General features: G+C 42.4%; 1 protein-coding gene across 1 annotated transcript in view; it reads left to right on the top strand.

The window, feature by feature from the left end:
- The window catches only part of LOC308259519 (uncharacterized protein), a gene marked incomplete at both ends in the record, with an annotated part of 110232 nt that extends 95491 nt beyond the window's left edge, over positions 1 to 14741 (top strand). Inside the window, one exon of the mRNA XM_080690563.1 lies at positions 14357 to 14741. Within this exon, the coding sequence (XP_080546689.1) occupies positions 14357 to 14741 (385 nt within the window). The remainder of the gene's footprint in view (positions 1 to 14356) is intronic.
- Positions 14742 to 17292: the final 2551 nt, after the last annotated feature.

The raw sequence follows: 17292 nt of genomic DNA, 5'->3' as shown, positions 1-17292 counted from the left end.
CTCTCTCTCTCTCTCTCTCTCTCTCTCTCTCTCTCTCTCCCTCCCTCCCTCCCTCCCTCCCTCTCCCCTCTCCCCTCTCCCCTCTCCTCTCTTCTCTCTTCTCTTTTCTCTCTCTTTCTGCTAATTCATTTGGGTAAAGCCAAAGAATTGAAACCAACACATCTCTTGATTCCCTTTAGGGCAAGGGCCTCCATCTTGTTCAGGGCCTGCCCCCTCCAAGTGGATCCTGCTCACAATCAGCTCTTGTCGTTTATTAAGCAATCCCCCGTCCCCTGCCTTATGCCTGGTATTATTCTCGCTACCTAAACAATCTTTTTCTAGCAAGAGAACTCCTACATAGCCTTCGAGACCCTGTTCAAGTGTGACCCCTGCTTTGTAGGGTTCTCTGACTTTTTTTTCACTCTCTCAGCCCAAGAACCCCATGTGTTTCAACCGTGTGGGAGTTTCTGTGTCCTTAGACTGGGAGCTCATTGAGGGCCCCCAGGGCACTGGGTTGTGCTGCCTTCCTTGTGCCCCAAGACCCAACACCAGCTGCTGACAGTGACTTTTTGTTGAATATATGATCATAAAGCATTATTTGATAAAGTCTGAGTATTTGATGTCCACATAATCGACTCATTGAGAGATTAAAAAATATTTTATCATCTAAGTGAGTTAAACATGTCCCATGAATGCTTTTCAAAAAGTATTGCTTTTTCCATTAATAAAAATTCAAAGCAAACCCTCAGCCTTATGCAGACAGATTTAAAAAACATTTCCAATAGTGGAATCCCAGATTTCCCAGCCATGATCATATTTGGTCAGATGTAGATGAGCTACATCTTTTTCTTTTTCTGTTACCTAACTTGTTCTATGCAGTGTGTATTCTTTTTAAAGATATACACTGTGGGTCATTTGCTAATTACATTGGATTATTCCTTAATTCTCATAGTTCTAGGTGAAACCAGAAATGATGGGTCCTGACACTGTGGAAAAATTCATCTTTCTTTTCTGCCCAACATTATGTCATCTTTTTCCCTCTTTGCTGCAGCTGTCTCTCACATATGTATTTGAAACACATTGGAGCTGGACCGTCCAACTAAATGATTTGTTCTGCCCAGATGGCACCTTCTCTAGTAGTAACTTTAGCTTTGGATATGTTTTTATTTATTTTTATTTTTCAAGGAACTTATCAAATTCTCACGGTGCCCTCTGGCCTCCCTTGGCCTTTGAAAGATTGGGGGATCTTTTGTTATCTGGAAAGTGTCATGTCTTTGATTTTTTTCAATCACTGGCCTTAAGACTCAGATGTACAGACTACACACTATTTCCCTCAATTTTTTCTTTTCACTCAATTCTTTCTTTTTCCCACAAAAGCAGTTTTATTAATTTGATAGTGTAGTGTATTCATTTTGAAAACTTGGGGAGCCGGGCGTGGTGGCGCACACTTGTAATCCCCACGCTTGAGAGGCCAAGACAGGAGGATCGCGCAGGTTCAAAGCCAGCCTCAACTACTTAGTGAGGCTCTCAGCAACTTAGTGAGACCCCGTTTCCAAATAAAATATAAAATAGGTCTGGGAGTATAGCCCAGAGGTAGAAAGCCTCTGGGTTCCACCCCCAGTACCACCAAAAAAATAAAAATAAAAATAAAAAAAGAAAACTTGGGGAAATTCAGAAAAGGATAAAGAAGAAAAGGGTCATCGTTAATAATCCCAGACACTAATTTAATAGGAGGTGGACATAATTGTTATTTGCTAAGATATTGATGTGCTTTGCTCCCTGTGTTCTTCTTTCAAATACTTTATTGAAGTGTAACCGACAAGAGTCAGCTGCACGTATTTCAAGTGTACAATTTGATGTGTTTAGACACAATTGCACACGCGTTAAGTCACCGTTATCAAGATCGTAGGCATTACCATCTCACCCCCAAGGTTTTCATTTTTTCCCCTCTCCTTCCTTCTTCATTCCTGCTATTCTGGAAATTGAACCTAAGGGCATTGTACCTCCAGCCTACACTCCCAGTCCTTTTTAAATTTTGTTTTGCTTTGTTTTGAAACAGAATCTCCATAGGTTGTTCAGTCTTGCTTTCTTAAGGCTGGCCTCAAACCTGTGGCAGAGGGACAGGGAAGCTCTCTGGGCCTCTTTTATCAGGATACTAATCGCATTAGTGAAGGCAGATCCCTCAGGACCCATCACCTCCCAAAGGCCCACCTCTTAACACCATCACCTTGCTAATTAGGATTCAACCTATGAGTTTGAGGGGATAGGCACAAACACTGACACCACAACAAAAAAGCAAATGGTGTTCATTTTGACCTGTGTAGCATGTACCTTTTGTGTTCTATTTAAGAATATTTTTGCTAAATTCAGAGCCACAAAAAATTTCTTCTGCTTCCTTCTGTAAGTTTCTTAGGTCTTAGCACTTAAATTTTTGAAGTATAATCATTTTGAGTTCATTTTTTTAATATGATGAGTTTCTAGGTTTTAGCACTTAACATTTTTAAGTATAATAATTTTGAGTTCAATTTTACATATGATGGGAAATACAGATCCACTTTTATTTTTGCATCTAGTCCCCCAGTTCAAGTCTTGAATAAGTTTGTATCCATGAGTACATATGCTGGGATGAACATGGTATTTCTGCTGTGCCACTGGCTAGTTGTGTGACCTTTGACATTCTGAGTCAAAGTCACTGACTTTCTGAGCCTCAGTTTAGTAATCTGTGAAATGGGGATAATAGTTATTGGCTCCATTTATTTGACAGGGTTGTAATAAGGACCAATGTGAGACATTCAATATAATTTATAATACTTTTTCTCTGAAACACTGGAAACTTGGGAGTCTACCTGAATTTCTTTCTCACCTATTAGTTCCTGAATCTGTTGTCCTTTTATAGTTCCTGTCCCCACTGTTGACGAGCTCAGACCAGATCCTTCTCTCACTAGACCATTGCAGTATCTTACTAAGTTTTGGCTGCTTCCAGCCTTGCTGTCCTCACATCAGAGTCTTCTGCTGCCTCTGGGTGGTCTGGGAAGCCTTGCTGGTCATGTTATCTTTGGCATCATGTGCAGGGCCAAGTCCAAGGTCTCAGTCTTGTGTCCAGGCCCCCAATGCTCTGGCCTGGCCTCCCTCCAGCCTGTCTTCACTGATGTTTTACTTGTATGATAACCCTCTCTCCCTCCCCACTGCCAGCCCTGCACACACTGGCACACACATGTGCGTGTGCACGCACACACACACACACACACACACATGTGCATGCACGCACCACTGATCCCCTCCAGGGATCTCTGCTCCAGCTGTGAGATCTGCAACTTCTCCATGTTCCCACCATGTTCCAGGCCTTCCTGCAAGCAAGAGTGTCACATGACCCTTACCAGAAAGCATTATAAGCACCTGCTTGAGTCTTTCCCAACAAGCATCAGTGGCTTCAGGCAAGGTACTGTTGCTTTACCCATTTTTATGTCCTGATGTCCAGAATAGAGTCCAGCCTGGAGGAGAGGAGAGGAGAGGAAAGGAAAGGAAAGGAAAGGAGAGGAGAGGGGAGGGGAGGGGAGGGGAGGGGAAAAGAGTGGAGAGAGCGTATGAGTTACTAGAGATTGAACCCAGAGTTATTCTACCTTTGAGCTATACCCCCAGACCTATTTTATTTCTTATTTGGAAACAGGGTCTCATTAAGTTGCTGAAGGCCTCACTATATTGCTAAGATTGGCTTTGAACCTGTGATTTTCCTGTCTCAGCCTCCCAAGTACTAGGATTACAGGAGTGTGCCACCATGTCTGGCTCCAACAGTGTTTTGAAGAACTAAACAGGACACCAGGAAAGGGATGGCTGCTGTTGTGAAAGACAGTAGCAGTCTGGTGCAGAGCAGCTCTTGGAAGTCAGCTTCGTTCAGACTGAGAACCAGGGACTATGGAGACTTTCTCCAGGATGAGGAAGAAAGAGCTGGAGTTAATGTTCTTAACTGCTGCCTCCACAAGAATCCTCTGTGGGTGCTAAATCAGGAGGTGGGAGGGGAGAGGGAGTTATTCAAGACATTATCTGAGGAAAAGAACATCTAAGAGAATCTTAGTATCTCTTCACAACTTACTAAAAGAAAAAATAAAGGCTCTACTATGGCCATGTAACCATGTGAATGTATTCACCGCTACTGAACTATACACTTCATGGTTATAATGGTAAAGTTTGTGTTATATGTATTTTATCATGCGTTAGTCAGCTTTCTGTTATTGTGACAAACTGCCCAAGAAAATCAACTTAAGGAAGGAAACTTTTTTTTTTTTTTGGTACTGGGGTTCCTGGAAACCCTTCTACCTCCGGGCTACACTCCCAGACCTATTTTATATATTTATTTTTTTTTGGAAACAGGGTCTCTTAAGCCAGCGAGGCTGGCTTTGAACCAGTGCGATCCTCCTGTTTCCACCTCCCAAGCGCGGGGATTATAAGTGTGTGCACCACACCGGGCAGAGTTTATTCTGGTTCAGGTGTTCAGAGGGTTTAGTTCATAGGTAGCCGGCTACATTGTTTCAGGGCCTGTGGCAAAATAGTATCTCATGGTTAGAAGGGTGGGGAAGAGCAAAGCTACTCACCTTATAGTAGGCAGGCAGGCCAGGAACAAGATATACTCTTCTAAGGCATGTCCCCAGAGTCCTGTGTCCTCCAGCTAGGCCCCACTTCCTACTAGCCCATTCATAGACTTTATGCTAATAGCCCATCGTAACTATTGGGGAATGATTGGACCAGTCATTCCCCAAGCCCCACCTCTGACCATTGCTGCATTGAGGACCGAGCCTTCAACACATGAGTTTGTGGGGGACCTTCCGGGTCCAAACCATAACATAACACAATATAAAACATAGACGAGGCAGGGATGATGCAGGAGAAAAACTAGACTATCATTACCTTAATCCAGTGATAAAAATTAGCATTCCTAATACAGGGCAAATAGACATTATGAGCCTCTGGACCGTCCTGTATTTGAGAAGAAAAAAAAAATCAGTGTCATAAAGAAAGACTGATGGGTTGTTTCAGATTCAGGGACACCAAAGAACCCTGATGGCAAATGCAATATAGGGTCTTGGATTAGATACTGCACTTGAAAAAAAAATTTCTTTGATTCCCTTTTTCTTTTTTAAATAAAGCAAATTATTGAGACAACTAGCAAAATTGGAATATAAACGCTAGATTGATCTAACTTAACTGTAGATTAGATTAGACCAATGTTGAACTTCCCTAATTGAACAACTACCCTGTCGTTACAGAAGAAGCTGTCCTCATTCCTAGCTAATGCGCACTGAAATATTTAGGGGGAAAGTGGCATGATGACTTACGACCTCCTCTTGAACAGTTCAGAAATGATGCAAGTTCATAATAAAGCACACATGACAAAATCCTAAAAGCGAATGATTTTGTAAAAAATACAAGAGTCCATTGGACTTGCAAACTCCTCTGGAAGCTTGAAAATATTCTGAAACAAAAGAAGTTTTGAAATTGTCTTTGGATCAACTAAACAAATATTGCACACCCACAAAAGGGCAGACTTGACAGTTGCAATAAAACATACTTATTTTGAGCATGGAAACAAGTTCATGACATAGAATTGATTAAAGAAAGCAGCAGTATGATCTCATTTTATTAGAACAAGACAAAAATCTGCTTTCTTAAAGACGGCTCGGAAAAGGCACACCAAAATGTTGATTCTGGTTATTTCTGAGTTATGGAAATCAAGGGGAATTTAAATTTTTTTTCATGCATATTTTCTACTTGTCTACAGTGTGCATTGCATTAATTATGTAATAGAATTAATTATTTAGACATCAGGATTTAAAAAAAAAAACGACAAAAGATCTTTAAAGCCACCCAAATGCATGATCTGAACCCTCTAAAATGGAGCATCTGCTTTATTTAGTCATCTCTCTGGGCAGAGTCTTCCAGGTGTTTTTTTTTTTTTCTATTTCCAAATAACACTATGATAATTTTTTTAAAAGGTGGGGGGGCTCTTTAGACTCTTCTCCAATTTTGCCTTTTCTAGATATGAAATCTTCAGAGAGTTGTTTTTGGCATATGTGGTATTCCAAGTCATTCTTGGTGTATTTTAAGTATTTTCTGCCATGTGATGATTTAAATAGTGTTATATATATATTTTATTGGTGTACTATATATACATATATTTTATATGTGCACTACAGTCTCACATGTAATGTGATCATGTTGGCAATGGCATATATGCATTCACATAGGTGCTCCCTCTCCCTGTTTCCCTCCCTCTCAATAGAGTGTCCACGTTAACAATGTTATATTCACATCTCTACACATAGTCACATGTAACATTTCCATTAATGAACCTTAGCCTTCTTCCTCCCCTACCCTTTCTTCCTGGCTTCACTAAGGTTTCTCCTTCATTATCTGGAGTCCCTCTTATATCCCAAATACTCCCTAGCTTGAACATATTAGAGAAAGCATATGTCCCTTATCTTTCTTTTCTTTTCTTTCTTTCTTTCTTTTTTTTTTTTTTTGTGGTACTTGGGGTGGAACCCAGGAGCATTCTAACTTCGAGCTACACCCTCAGCCCTATTTTTTATTCTTTTATTTTGAAGCAGTCTCACTGAGTTGCAAAGAGCCTCACCAAGTAGCTGAGGCTGTCTGCAAACTGTGGTCTTCCTATCTCAGCCTCCCACAGGCTGGGATTACAAGTATACACCACCACACCCAGTTTGTCCCTTCTCTTTCTGTGCTTGGCTAATCTCACTTAAAATAATGTTCTCCAGGTCTTTTTGTCTTCTTACAAATGACATAGTTTTGTTCTTTATTGTTGAGTAGAATTCCATTGTGTATATTTCCCATAATTTTGTAATCCATTCATCTGTTGATGGACACTGAGGTAGATTTCATAGTTTTGCTAATGTGAATTGTACTGCTATGAACATGGGCATGCATAAGTTACTGTAGTTCTCTGGTTCCAACCCCTTTGAAAAGATACACAGTAGTGGTATTGCCAGATCATATGGTGGATCCATTCCCAGTTTTCTAAGGAGTCTCCACACTGATCTCTGTAGCATCTGAACTAGTTTGCAATCCCCCAACAGTGGAGTTCATAGAAGCGTTCCTATTTCCCCACATCCTTGCCAACATTTGTTGTTATTTGATTTCTTTATGCTTGCCACTCTGTTTGGAGTTAGATGGAATTTCAATGTAGTTTTGGTTTGCATCTCCCTGATGGCTAATGATGTTGAACATTTTTCATGTATCTATTGGCCATTTGTATTTCTTCTTTTGTGAAGTGTCTATTTAATTCAGTTGCCCATTTTTTGATTGGGTTATTTGTTTTGCTAGTGTAGAGTCTTCTGAGCTCTGTGTATATTCTGGATATTAGCTCTCTAGCAGAGGAGTAGCTGGTAAAGATCTTCTCCCATTCTGTAGGCTTTCTCTTTCGATTCTTGATTTCCTTTGACAATCAGAAACAAAGACCCAGAATAGCCAAAGCAATTCTCAGCAATACGAATCATGCAGGAGGCATCACAATTCTTGACTTCAAATTATGCTACAGAGCAATAGTAATTAAAACAGCATGGTATTGGCACCAAAACAGGCACACAGATCAATGGAACAGAGTAGAAGGTACAGAAACAAACCCATACACTTACAGTCAACTGATCTTTGACAAATTCATATACTGGAGAAAAGACAGCCTTTTCAACAAATGGTGCTGGGAGAACTGGCTATCTATTTGTATAAAAATGGAACTAAATCCTTACCTCTCACCCTTGCACAGGAATCAACTGGAGATGGATCAAAAACTTGGAAATCAGACCAGAGACTGTGAAGCTATTAAAGGAGGGGCATAGGCTCAACACTCCAACATAAGGCATAAGTAGTAACTTCCTCAACAAGACCTCCAAAGTGCAGGAAATTAAAACAAGAATTAACAAGTGGGATGGCATCAAACCTTTTTCTTTTTCTTTTTTTTTTTGGTGATACTCGGGGTGGAACTCAGAGGCTTTCTACCTCCAGGTTATACTCCCAGACCTTTTTTATATTTTATTTAGAAACAGGGTCTCACTAAGTTGCTGAGAGCCTCACTAAGTAGCTGAAGCTGGCTTAGAACCCGGATCCTCCTGTCTCAGCCTCCCAAACGCGGGGATTACAAGCGTGCGCCACCATGCCCGGCTAAATAGTGTTTTAAACTGCTGCTCCTCACCCTGTCCGGAACTTGTCCCTGACTGATTGCCAGAGCCAGCACATGTTAGGGACTTAGTTGGACACTGAGGTTGTGAGAAGCATCACTCAGGCCTGTCTGAGCTCCTGATCCCTCTTTTTCTAGGCAGACCCAAGAAGGAGGACCGAGCCCATGCCTGCTCAATTCTGAGGGCTTGAGCTACCTTCACTGGGGATGTGTTCTTTTAAATCTATCACTGGAAGAGCAGCGGCAGCAAAGCCAAAAGGCACAACAGTTGCTGCAGTGTATCTTCCCGGGTCCTGTGTAATCCAGCCTCTCTTTCAACGCTACCTTTAATACTTGATTCTGATTCTTGAGGTCGGAAAGATCAGATCATCAGCTGCTGCATTTACCCTTTAAGATGCGTTTTCCTGCTAATTGAGCATGATGTCACGGTCTTCTTATTTCGGCCCAAAATGTTTTAATGAATTTGTCTCACATCCTTCATTTTTTTTTTTGCTTGAATTTTTCATCAGACCCTTTAATGTTCAGTTTCCGAACACAGACTTGGAATTTGTTGCTTGTTATATTTCGTGCCTCTTGAGACATGCCGGATTCTCTTGTCATTTTGACACTGATTTACCAGAATGAACTTCCCACGAGAGCACGGTTGCAAAGAAATTGTTCTTCTCTGACAGCAGATGATTTTCATTAGTTTTATTTCCTTCAGTTTGGGACCCTGGTGCATGCACATTAAAAATCACAGTAGCAGAAATTTGCAGACAACCAGGTTTGGGAATTTTCCTAATGTGAACTGTGGCTAGCTCATTATATCAGCTTCTTATATTTGGAGATAGGCAGCTTGGTTTAGAAGCACCATATTTCTTTTCCTTTTTTTATATTAGTATATTTCTAAGCATGTGTATACACATAGCATGGTATAAAGGCTTATTTAGATATTTGCTTAGTCTTGTATCTTGCTAGACTTTAGTTCTGAAAATTTTTTCTTGTTACCTATGGAATCATTTGTCCTGTAAATAGAGCCAAAATGTGCTCAGGAGCAACACGAAAGTAATCAAAGAAAAACCCAATATTCTTCGTACCATGGTTGTTCAAAATGTGAGATTGTCGAAAATATTACTTCCTGTTTCCATCTTAATCACCTCCCATACCTTTTGGGAGCAAAGCAGCTTATACATTTCAAATAAACTTACTTATCCATGTGGTCATTTCCCTTTGGTTTGGAATCATACTCATCTTGAAGCACTTGAAAATGCTAGACCTAAAATTATGCTCAGACAGAAAACGAGAGCATGGAAATGGCCGTGCAGAATAATGGGTGACTTGACAGAATCTCTCTAGAGAGTGTGGTGTGAAGACCCCAAGGTCTCATCAACAGCCTCACAGACCCAAAGGTGCTGGCGGAGGCACCAGCTCTTGCTCTTGTGCTCTTTGTCAAATAGCAACCACTGTCACGGGTGGAAGCCAGTTGGAAAAGCCCAGCTGTCTTTCTTGAGCTCCTCTGTGAATATCTAAACCATGGCTTTTCATCTCCAACATTGCCACCCAGCCCAGCTCTAGCACCTCAGCAGTCTCCTGCATCTTTACATCCATCCTTGGCTTCCAGCCCATTTCCTAGAGTGCTGTCCTTGAAGGGAAACACAGTTGGCCCACCTCCTCTCCCCATCAGCATGGCTTCCAGTTCTGTTAGGGCTAAAATCCAATTTGTTCATGATCAGGCCCATCCTCCCTCCCCAACTCATCCATCACCACTCTCCCTTCCTGCCCATGGTCCAGCCACAGCATCACCTGCCTCCTTTGGTTCCTCAGGAGCTTACCTGTCTCTACTAGTTCGGGCTCCTTTGTTATATAGCATTTCATACAACCATCTATATTGGTTTCCTACGGAACACACACATATTTAATTTGTAATGAAGTGTTCAACATTATCTCTCTTTGATTAGGATCCACAAGAGAAGAGAATCCTAATCAAAGAGAGATAATTACTATGTCACCAGCACCAAACCCAAGGATATGGTTAAGTTGGTAAAGCTTAAGAATTAAGATTGAATCACTAGTTCCTATTGCGAAGCCAAATTGCTTATGCTTGAATCATTGAACCCAAGAGATCAAGCCAGACATCTGTTGGGCATCTTGAGTAAATTCCTATTATAGAATGCAGTAAATAGTAGTTCAATTGTATAATATTTACTGTGCAAATTACACTGGCTTCAACTTCCTCTGGCTCATTGCTGAACCCATTCCCTCTTCTTTTTGAAGCAGCCCACAGTTTTCTAGAAGCTCCAAAGTTTAACAGTCACCACATGTCACCCATCTGGGTTTCTCTCCTGCTCTGCTCCCCTGGTTCCAGTGTCCATGGCTCTTGACATCACTTGAAGTGGCCTTTTTTGACAGTCATGACTGTCTGCACCCCAGCTGGTTACGAGGGTCCAGACACAGGGTCTTCTCAAAACAAAAGAAGTCTGGCCGGTAGATATATGACTCTACCCTTAGAATCCAAACAAAAAGAGAACAGCAAAAATATTCAGGCTCTAGAAATTAGCCAGGATACATAAAATATGCATTGTCTTATTTAATTCTTGCAAAAAATGGGTTTGTATTATTATTTCCATTTTGGGGATGAGAAAAAACTGGAGCTCTGGGACACTGAGTGGTTTATTAAGGTTACAGCTGGGCTATCATTCAGACCCAGACCTAATAACTTAAAGCCTGTTTTTTGTTTTTTGTTTTTTTCTTTTGGGACTAGGGATTGAACCCAGGGGCATTCTACCTCCAAGATATGCTCTCTTTATTTTTTGTTTTGAAAAAGAGTCTTGCTAAGTTCCTAAGGGTTTCAATGAGTTTCTGAGGCTGACCTCAAACCTGTGATTCTTCCAGTCTCAGCCACCCAAATACTGGAATAACAAGCATGTGCCACCGCACCTGGTTATGACTTGAAATTTTAGCCAGTATTCTATACCACATGATATTAATAGACATGGTTGACATAGGGGCCATTTATTTCACTTGAGTTTCCTGGGCTCTATAGACCCAAATAGTGCTGTGATGACAAGACCTGAGTAGGCCTGATTGAAGAGAAGTTATTTGTACAAAGACACAGCGCACATTCCTAAGTGTACCTTTCATCTCCATCTGTTGATTTTTGCACACTCCCACTTTAGGTGTTTTTTCTCTGGTCTCTATTTCTAAATGCATTTCTCCCGTGACCACATAACTATTAATGCCCCGCCAGAGGCCTCCTCGGGCGACTCTCAAGGCCTCATGTGCCCTTCAGCAGCACTGTCCTGGGCTGCCGCTACTGCTGAGCTGTGCTTACTGTTAGCTGGGGGAGTGCCTGGGGAGGGACTTCCTGCCACGTTCCTCCCTGACATTCCAGGTTAACTGACCATAGCTTCAGCCCATCCTCTACTATTTATAACCAGTGACAAAAATAGCTGCAGCCCTCTGAAAGGTGTACAGTGCCATCTGCCCACTGGCCTCATACCACCTCACAGGAGCTTTTCCTCCTGACCTCCAGAGGAGGCAGGGCTGTGTCCTCACACACACCGGAGGCCTGGGGCAGCATTAAGACCCAGAGGGCCAGGCTGAACCTATTTATGGGTCCCTCCCTCACTGGGTGGCTGTGAGCAGAGTACTTCACGTCTCTGGGTTGTTTCCCCTGAGAGAAACTGCTGTGCTCTGGTGAGTGAACCACAACCACCCAGAGCCTGTCAAGTTGGGATGTTTGCACCCCTCCCGGCAGGGCGGCTCTTCAGTAGGTCTAGAGGGTGCTGGAGATCTGCATCTTCAATGGGTTCTGCAGAAGATTCTGATCCACATGAGGGTTGAGGGCCCCAGTGCTAGATGATCCCCAGGGGTTTTTCCAACTCTAACCTTCCTTTATTCTAAACTTTATAAAATCAGGATGTGAATGCATGGAAGATAGGCAATTAATTCATGTGCTGAGGAGGCTTCACCAGCATCGGATGCTTAATCAGTTACTTGCTTATCCCAAGAAGCTGTCCACTGGTGGCTTATTTAAAGACAATGTTTGAGACATTGGTTAATGAATGAATTAGTCCTAAGAAGTGCTTGATATAGGTTATTACCAATGGTGTAACCATCAGAAAGCTACTGTTTTTTTTTAATAAGACCAGAGCAACTATTTGACCTTTGAAAAGTATATGTATGTAGATAAATTTCAATTTAAAAATAAAATTAAAAGAAAATCAACAATGGAAAAAAATCTCTCCCTGGGAGGCCATATTGTTATCACCAATCCCGTCAGATTGGGTTATGAATTTGCAAATGTGGGTCCTACTATCCAAATGTAATGACAAAAGTCCAGAAACAGTAAAGAAAGTATGGCTCATCCACTGGATTAAAATGTAGATTTTTATTTCACCATCTAGAAATCCAGAATGGAGGGAAAATGCAGACCTTGCCTCTGGAGAGCCTGGAGTTTGGGTCTGAGCCTACCAACTACTATGTGAAACGTTGGGAAATTTATTCAAACCTCTCTGCTGTATTTTTACCCTGGAAAAAAAATGAGGGAAATGAGACATTCCTTGCAGGGCTATTTTGAAAACTGAATATAAAATGTAAAACACTAGGCGCAGGCCTGACATACACCAGGTGCTCAGTCGATGGCTCTGTTTAAATGCGCTCCTGCATTTCAATTATTTAAAAGCATGGTGGCTGGGCTCACACAGAAAACAAGGAGCTCATGAAATATTACTCTCCTGGTAGGAAGAGACATCGTTTCTCTTCTGTCTGCAGAGCATAGAAAGGCAAGAGCAACAGGGAGGCTGGGGAAATGAGAGCGGGAGAAGCCGATTCTCACTGGGTCTCGGAGTCATGCCACCAAGTAAGGCTTTTCTTTCTTTCTTCTTCCCCATGCTATGTGCTCAGTGTTTGTGTCCCCGTGTTCATGGGTTGAAAGCTAATCCTCAGTGTGGGAGTATCTCGAGATGGGCATTTGGGAAATGATTAGGTTATCAGGACAGAGCCATCATTAATGGCACCAGTGCTCAGATCAAAAGACCCCAGAGAGCACCCTTGGCCCTTGCAAAGACACAGTCATGTCCTTGCATAGACCTTCACCAGGCACCATTCTGCAGGTACCTTGATCTTGAACATCCCAGCCTCCAGAGCTGTAAGAAACAAATTCTCAGAATCTATTAAGGGTCAGGCTGCTAACCTAAACCTAACCCCAACCCTTATCCTAACCCTTAGGGTTAAGCCTATAACTACTGGAAGCTCTATAGTTTATCTGCTCAAATTCTAGGCAACATAGACATTAACCTATCAGTTCTTGTATAACAAATGAAGTGGTGTACTGCAGTGCCTACTGCTCTGTGACCTGATCTTTTTGACTGGGCAGCTGCCATGTCAGTAAGTGAGCAAATCTAATGTCACCATGAGTGACATGGTGGGCCACACGCCACTCACTGCCCTCTCTGAGCGGAGGCTTGAGCTCGTTTCTGGGAGACAACAGTGACCTGGAATAATGAACAATGCTTTGATGACAACCTTCCTTCAAACCATAGCCATGCCCTTATGGTTAATCCTCACATTCAGCTTTAATTTTTTTTCAGGCAAAGAAGAGAAAAAGAGAATGTGATAAAAAAATGTTTAAGTCATAAATGGGAGGGAAGGAGGGAGGGCGTAACAGTGCCTTTGACTTCCCATTCTGTCCAACCTCCAGGTTTTATCTCTAGTGCCACTACACTTCCATTCAAAGAACTTAAAAATGAATGAGACGCAGCCCCTGTCCTGAAAGAGATTAAAATCTACCAGCAGAGAGGTGGCATAATAGCTTATTATACCTAATCAATGAGTTTTCTCTCTCATTGAACACCAACGTACCTGACTCTTCTTCATGAAACAAGGACAAGATGGACACAATTATGCTAAAGTAGTCAATGCTGAATGAGAACTCACTGTATCTATGGACTGCTGATATATTAAAAAGGCTAAGCATTCATCCTTTATTCCCACAGTCAGATTGTGAGGTAGGTACTGTGCACACGAATATTGTGTTGTACAAACTAAGCTACAGGGAAGCTAAGTCGCTTGTTCATGGGAATTCAACTAGCAAGTGAAAGAACTGGGATTTGGTTGCAGCCCTTGGGGACCGGGGCCCTTGGCCACCGAAGCACACTGCCTTTGGGCTGGGGGACAATAGTGACCTGGAATAAGCACTGTGGTTGCACCTTCTAGGTACTGTGGCCTGAAGACCAGCTTGCCGACGTCGCCCATGGTGGGGTTCATGGTGAGCACTCAGTGCACCTACCATGCGCCCATCAGCTTCCCTCAGATCCCAGTGGCTGCCTTGGCTGTGGAGAAAGTAGGTCGCTCCAGCGTGCGGTACCGACTTGCCCTTTTTCCACCTAAGCCCACCGAGGAGCCGCCTTCCGTAGACCACCGTGACCTCTGCCATGGCTTTTTCGGTGGCCATCCCAAGCTGGCACAGTTTGAGGCTTTGGCCTGTACCACAGGGTCTTCGGTCCATGTTTTTGTGAATCCAGCCACCGGCAAGCCAGTGAGCCTTCCAGAAGACTTCAAGAGGGGCCTCCTGAAGCTGACGAGCCCAGCATCGGTGTGAATTGTGTCTGCTGTAAGCAATGGTATTGCTCACAAAATAAAGTTTTGATTACTCTCTGTGAAATTGCTTTGATTCCTTAGCATGTATTTTTTTGCCCTTGATGGCTATCAATTTCTTAAAAGTTTTTATAGCAGAGTTGCCTAACCACATCAACAAAGCACTTTCTTGTATCAGGCCCTGGGGAGAGTGCTTTACAGAGCTTTTCCCTCACCATAGTCTTATGAGGAGGCAGGTACTTCTCTACCTTCCCTTTTATTTATTCGTTTATTTGTATATTTACATATTTGTTTGTTTATTTTTACAATACTGGGGATAGAACCCAGGGAAATTCTACCTCTGAGCTACACTCATAGTCCTATTTTTTGTTCTTTATTTTGAAATAGGATCTCACTGAGTTGCAAAGGGCCTCACTAAGTAGCTGAGGCTGTCGGTGAACTGTGATCTTGCTGTCTCTCCTTCCCAAGTGCTGGGATTTCAAGTGTGCACCACCAGGCCCGGCTACCCCTCCCTTTTATGGTAGAGGAAAATAAAGTGTGCAGAGGGAAAGTAAGCAGCCTATGTGAGACCACTGGACTCTGAATCCCCATACTTAGAATCACCACATAGTACTGTCCTCCAGCCCTCAGACCCAGGCAGACCCCAGGCCCTGGAGGCGTCCACTCCTGAAAAGAAGCTCCATTCACAATCTGAGCACCAGCGCTGTGCTTTCTGCATCACATGGGTTATTTACCAATATCTTATGAGCTGGGCCACATACTTCCAATGGTTTGAGATAGTGATCTGATGTGACTCATTAAATGTCCTCAGCTTCTTTCAGTTAATAACCAGGTGATTTTTAAAAAATAGCAATGTGAAATTAGGTCTTGGAAAATCATGATCTTGTTTGACATGAAATGTCATTTCCTTTAATACTTTTCTGCTAAATCTTTAGCCTCAGTAGGGCATGGTGATGTAGGCCTGTAATCCCAGAACTTGGGAAGCTGAGACAGAAGGGTTGCGGGTTCAAGGACAACCTCAGCAATGTAGGAAGACCCTGTTTCAAAACAAAACAAAACAAAACAAAAATCAAACAGGCTGGGAGTGTAGTTCAGAAGTAGAATAATCTTGGGTTCAATCCCCAGTACAAAAATAAATAAATAACCTCAATCAGTAAAAAAATAAATAACCTCAATCAGTAACTAATAGAATCAGTAACTTTAGTTGAACAGGAACTGTGAATAAAATAAATCTTTGATCCTGAGACATATAAAATCATCTTTTGGTATGATAATAATAGCAAAATGATTGCAATTTACTGACTATCAACTACACAAAATTCTCTGTGGTTGAGTCTTTTTTTTTTTTTTTTTTTTTTTTGGTGGTACTGGGATTCCTGGAAACCCTTCTACCTCCAGGCTACACTCCCAGACCTATTTTATATTTTTATTTGGAAACAGGGTCTCAAGCCAGTGAGGCTGGCTTTGAACCTACGCAATCCTCCTGTTTCCGCCTCCCAAGCGCAAGGATTACAAGCGTGCGCCACCATGCCTGGCTTGTGGTTGAGTCTTAAGAGTTCTGTATGGCAGGTATCATGGCCCCCACTGTGCAGATAAGAACAATGAGGATTTCAAAGAGATGACTGGTAGCAAGGGAAGGGGTTCTAGTTCAAGGTCTGCCTCTGCCTCAACCCTACAGGTGATCTTTGGGTTTAATCTCTCTGGGTCTCAGTTTCCTCTTCTGGAAAACATGATCCCTAGTGACCTCTTCCAGTTAGATTCCTGAGTGCTTTTTAAGTGCATGGAGACTCTGCATCTGCTCTGGAATTGAGTTCCAAGATCCTGCTACATATAAATAGTTTTGGAAAATCCTCGCCATGATATTCAAGCATAATCAAATGGTATTCTTTTGCCATTAATGGCATTCTATTTCAACTAGATCACTTTTAAGGTTTTAAAAACAATTCATGCAATAATTCTAGAACGGGAAGACTGTTAAGTAGCAGGTGCTGGTCTGCCTGACCTCAGGCACTTGGCCTGCTCAGGAAGGTCAAAGGGAAGCAATTGGTATTTGTGTGTCACACAGTCCTCAAGGTTCTTGTACATGCATGATCTCACCTTGTCTACACAACTACTCTGAGAGTTGGGTATTATCATCATTGTTATCATCCCTACTGTGAAACCAAGACAGGGGCCTCAGGACCTGCTGAGGACCTGATGGCATCATAAAACTCCAGTGTGGCAGAGCTCAAACTCAAATACAGCTGAGCCTCTGCACCTGTGCCACCAACTATGAGTCTCATCAGTGGCCCTGATTTTTTGTTCTGCTCTGCCACTGGGTTTTGAAAATTTTGTAGCTAGTAGTGGTGGTTTTATTGAGAGGCTCTGAAGTTGGAGGCACTGGAGTAGCATGATCAGGAGAATGAGGTCCACCACTGGTCCTTCTCCTTCTATGTGGAACCACATGTCTCAGTGGTTCCAGGACAGTCCTAATGTTTCATCAGCATAACAGACCCTCTTCTAATATCTGTGGGTCCAAGAGTGGGAGAAAAATGGCACACCATGGATCACTCCAC

This window comes from Muscardinus avellanarius, assembly GCF_963383645.1.
Source record: "Muscardinus avellanarius genome assembly, chromosome: 1".
NCBI lineage: Eukaryota > Metazoa > Chordata > Mammalia > Rodentia > Gliridae > Muscardinus > Muscardinus avellanarius.
This window is presented reverse-complemented; position numbering and strand designations above follow the sequence as displayed.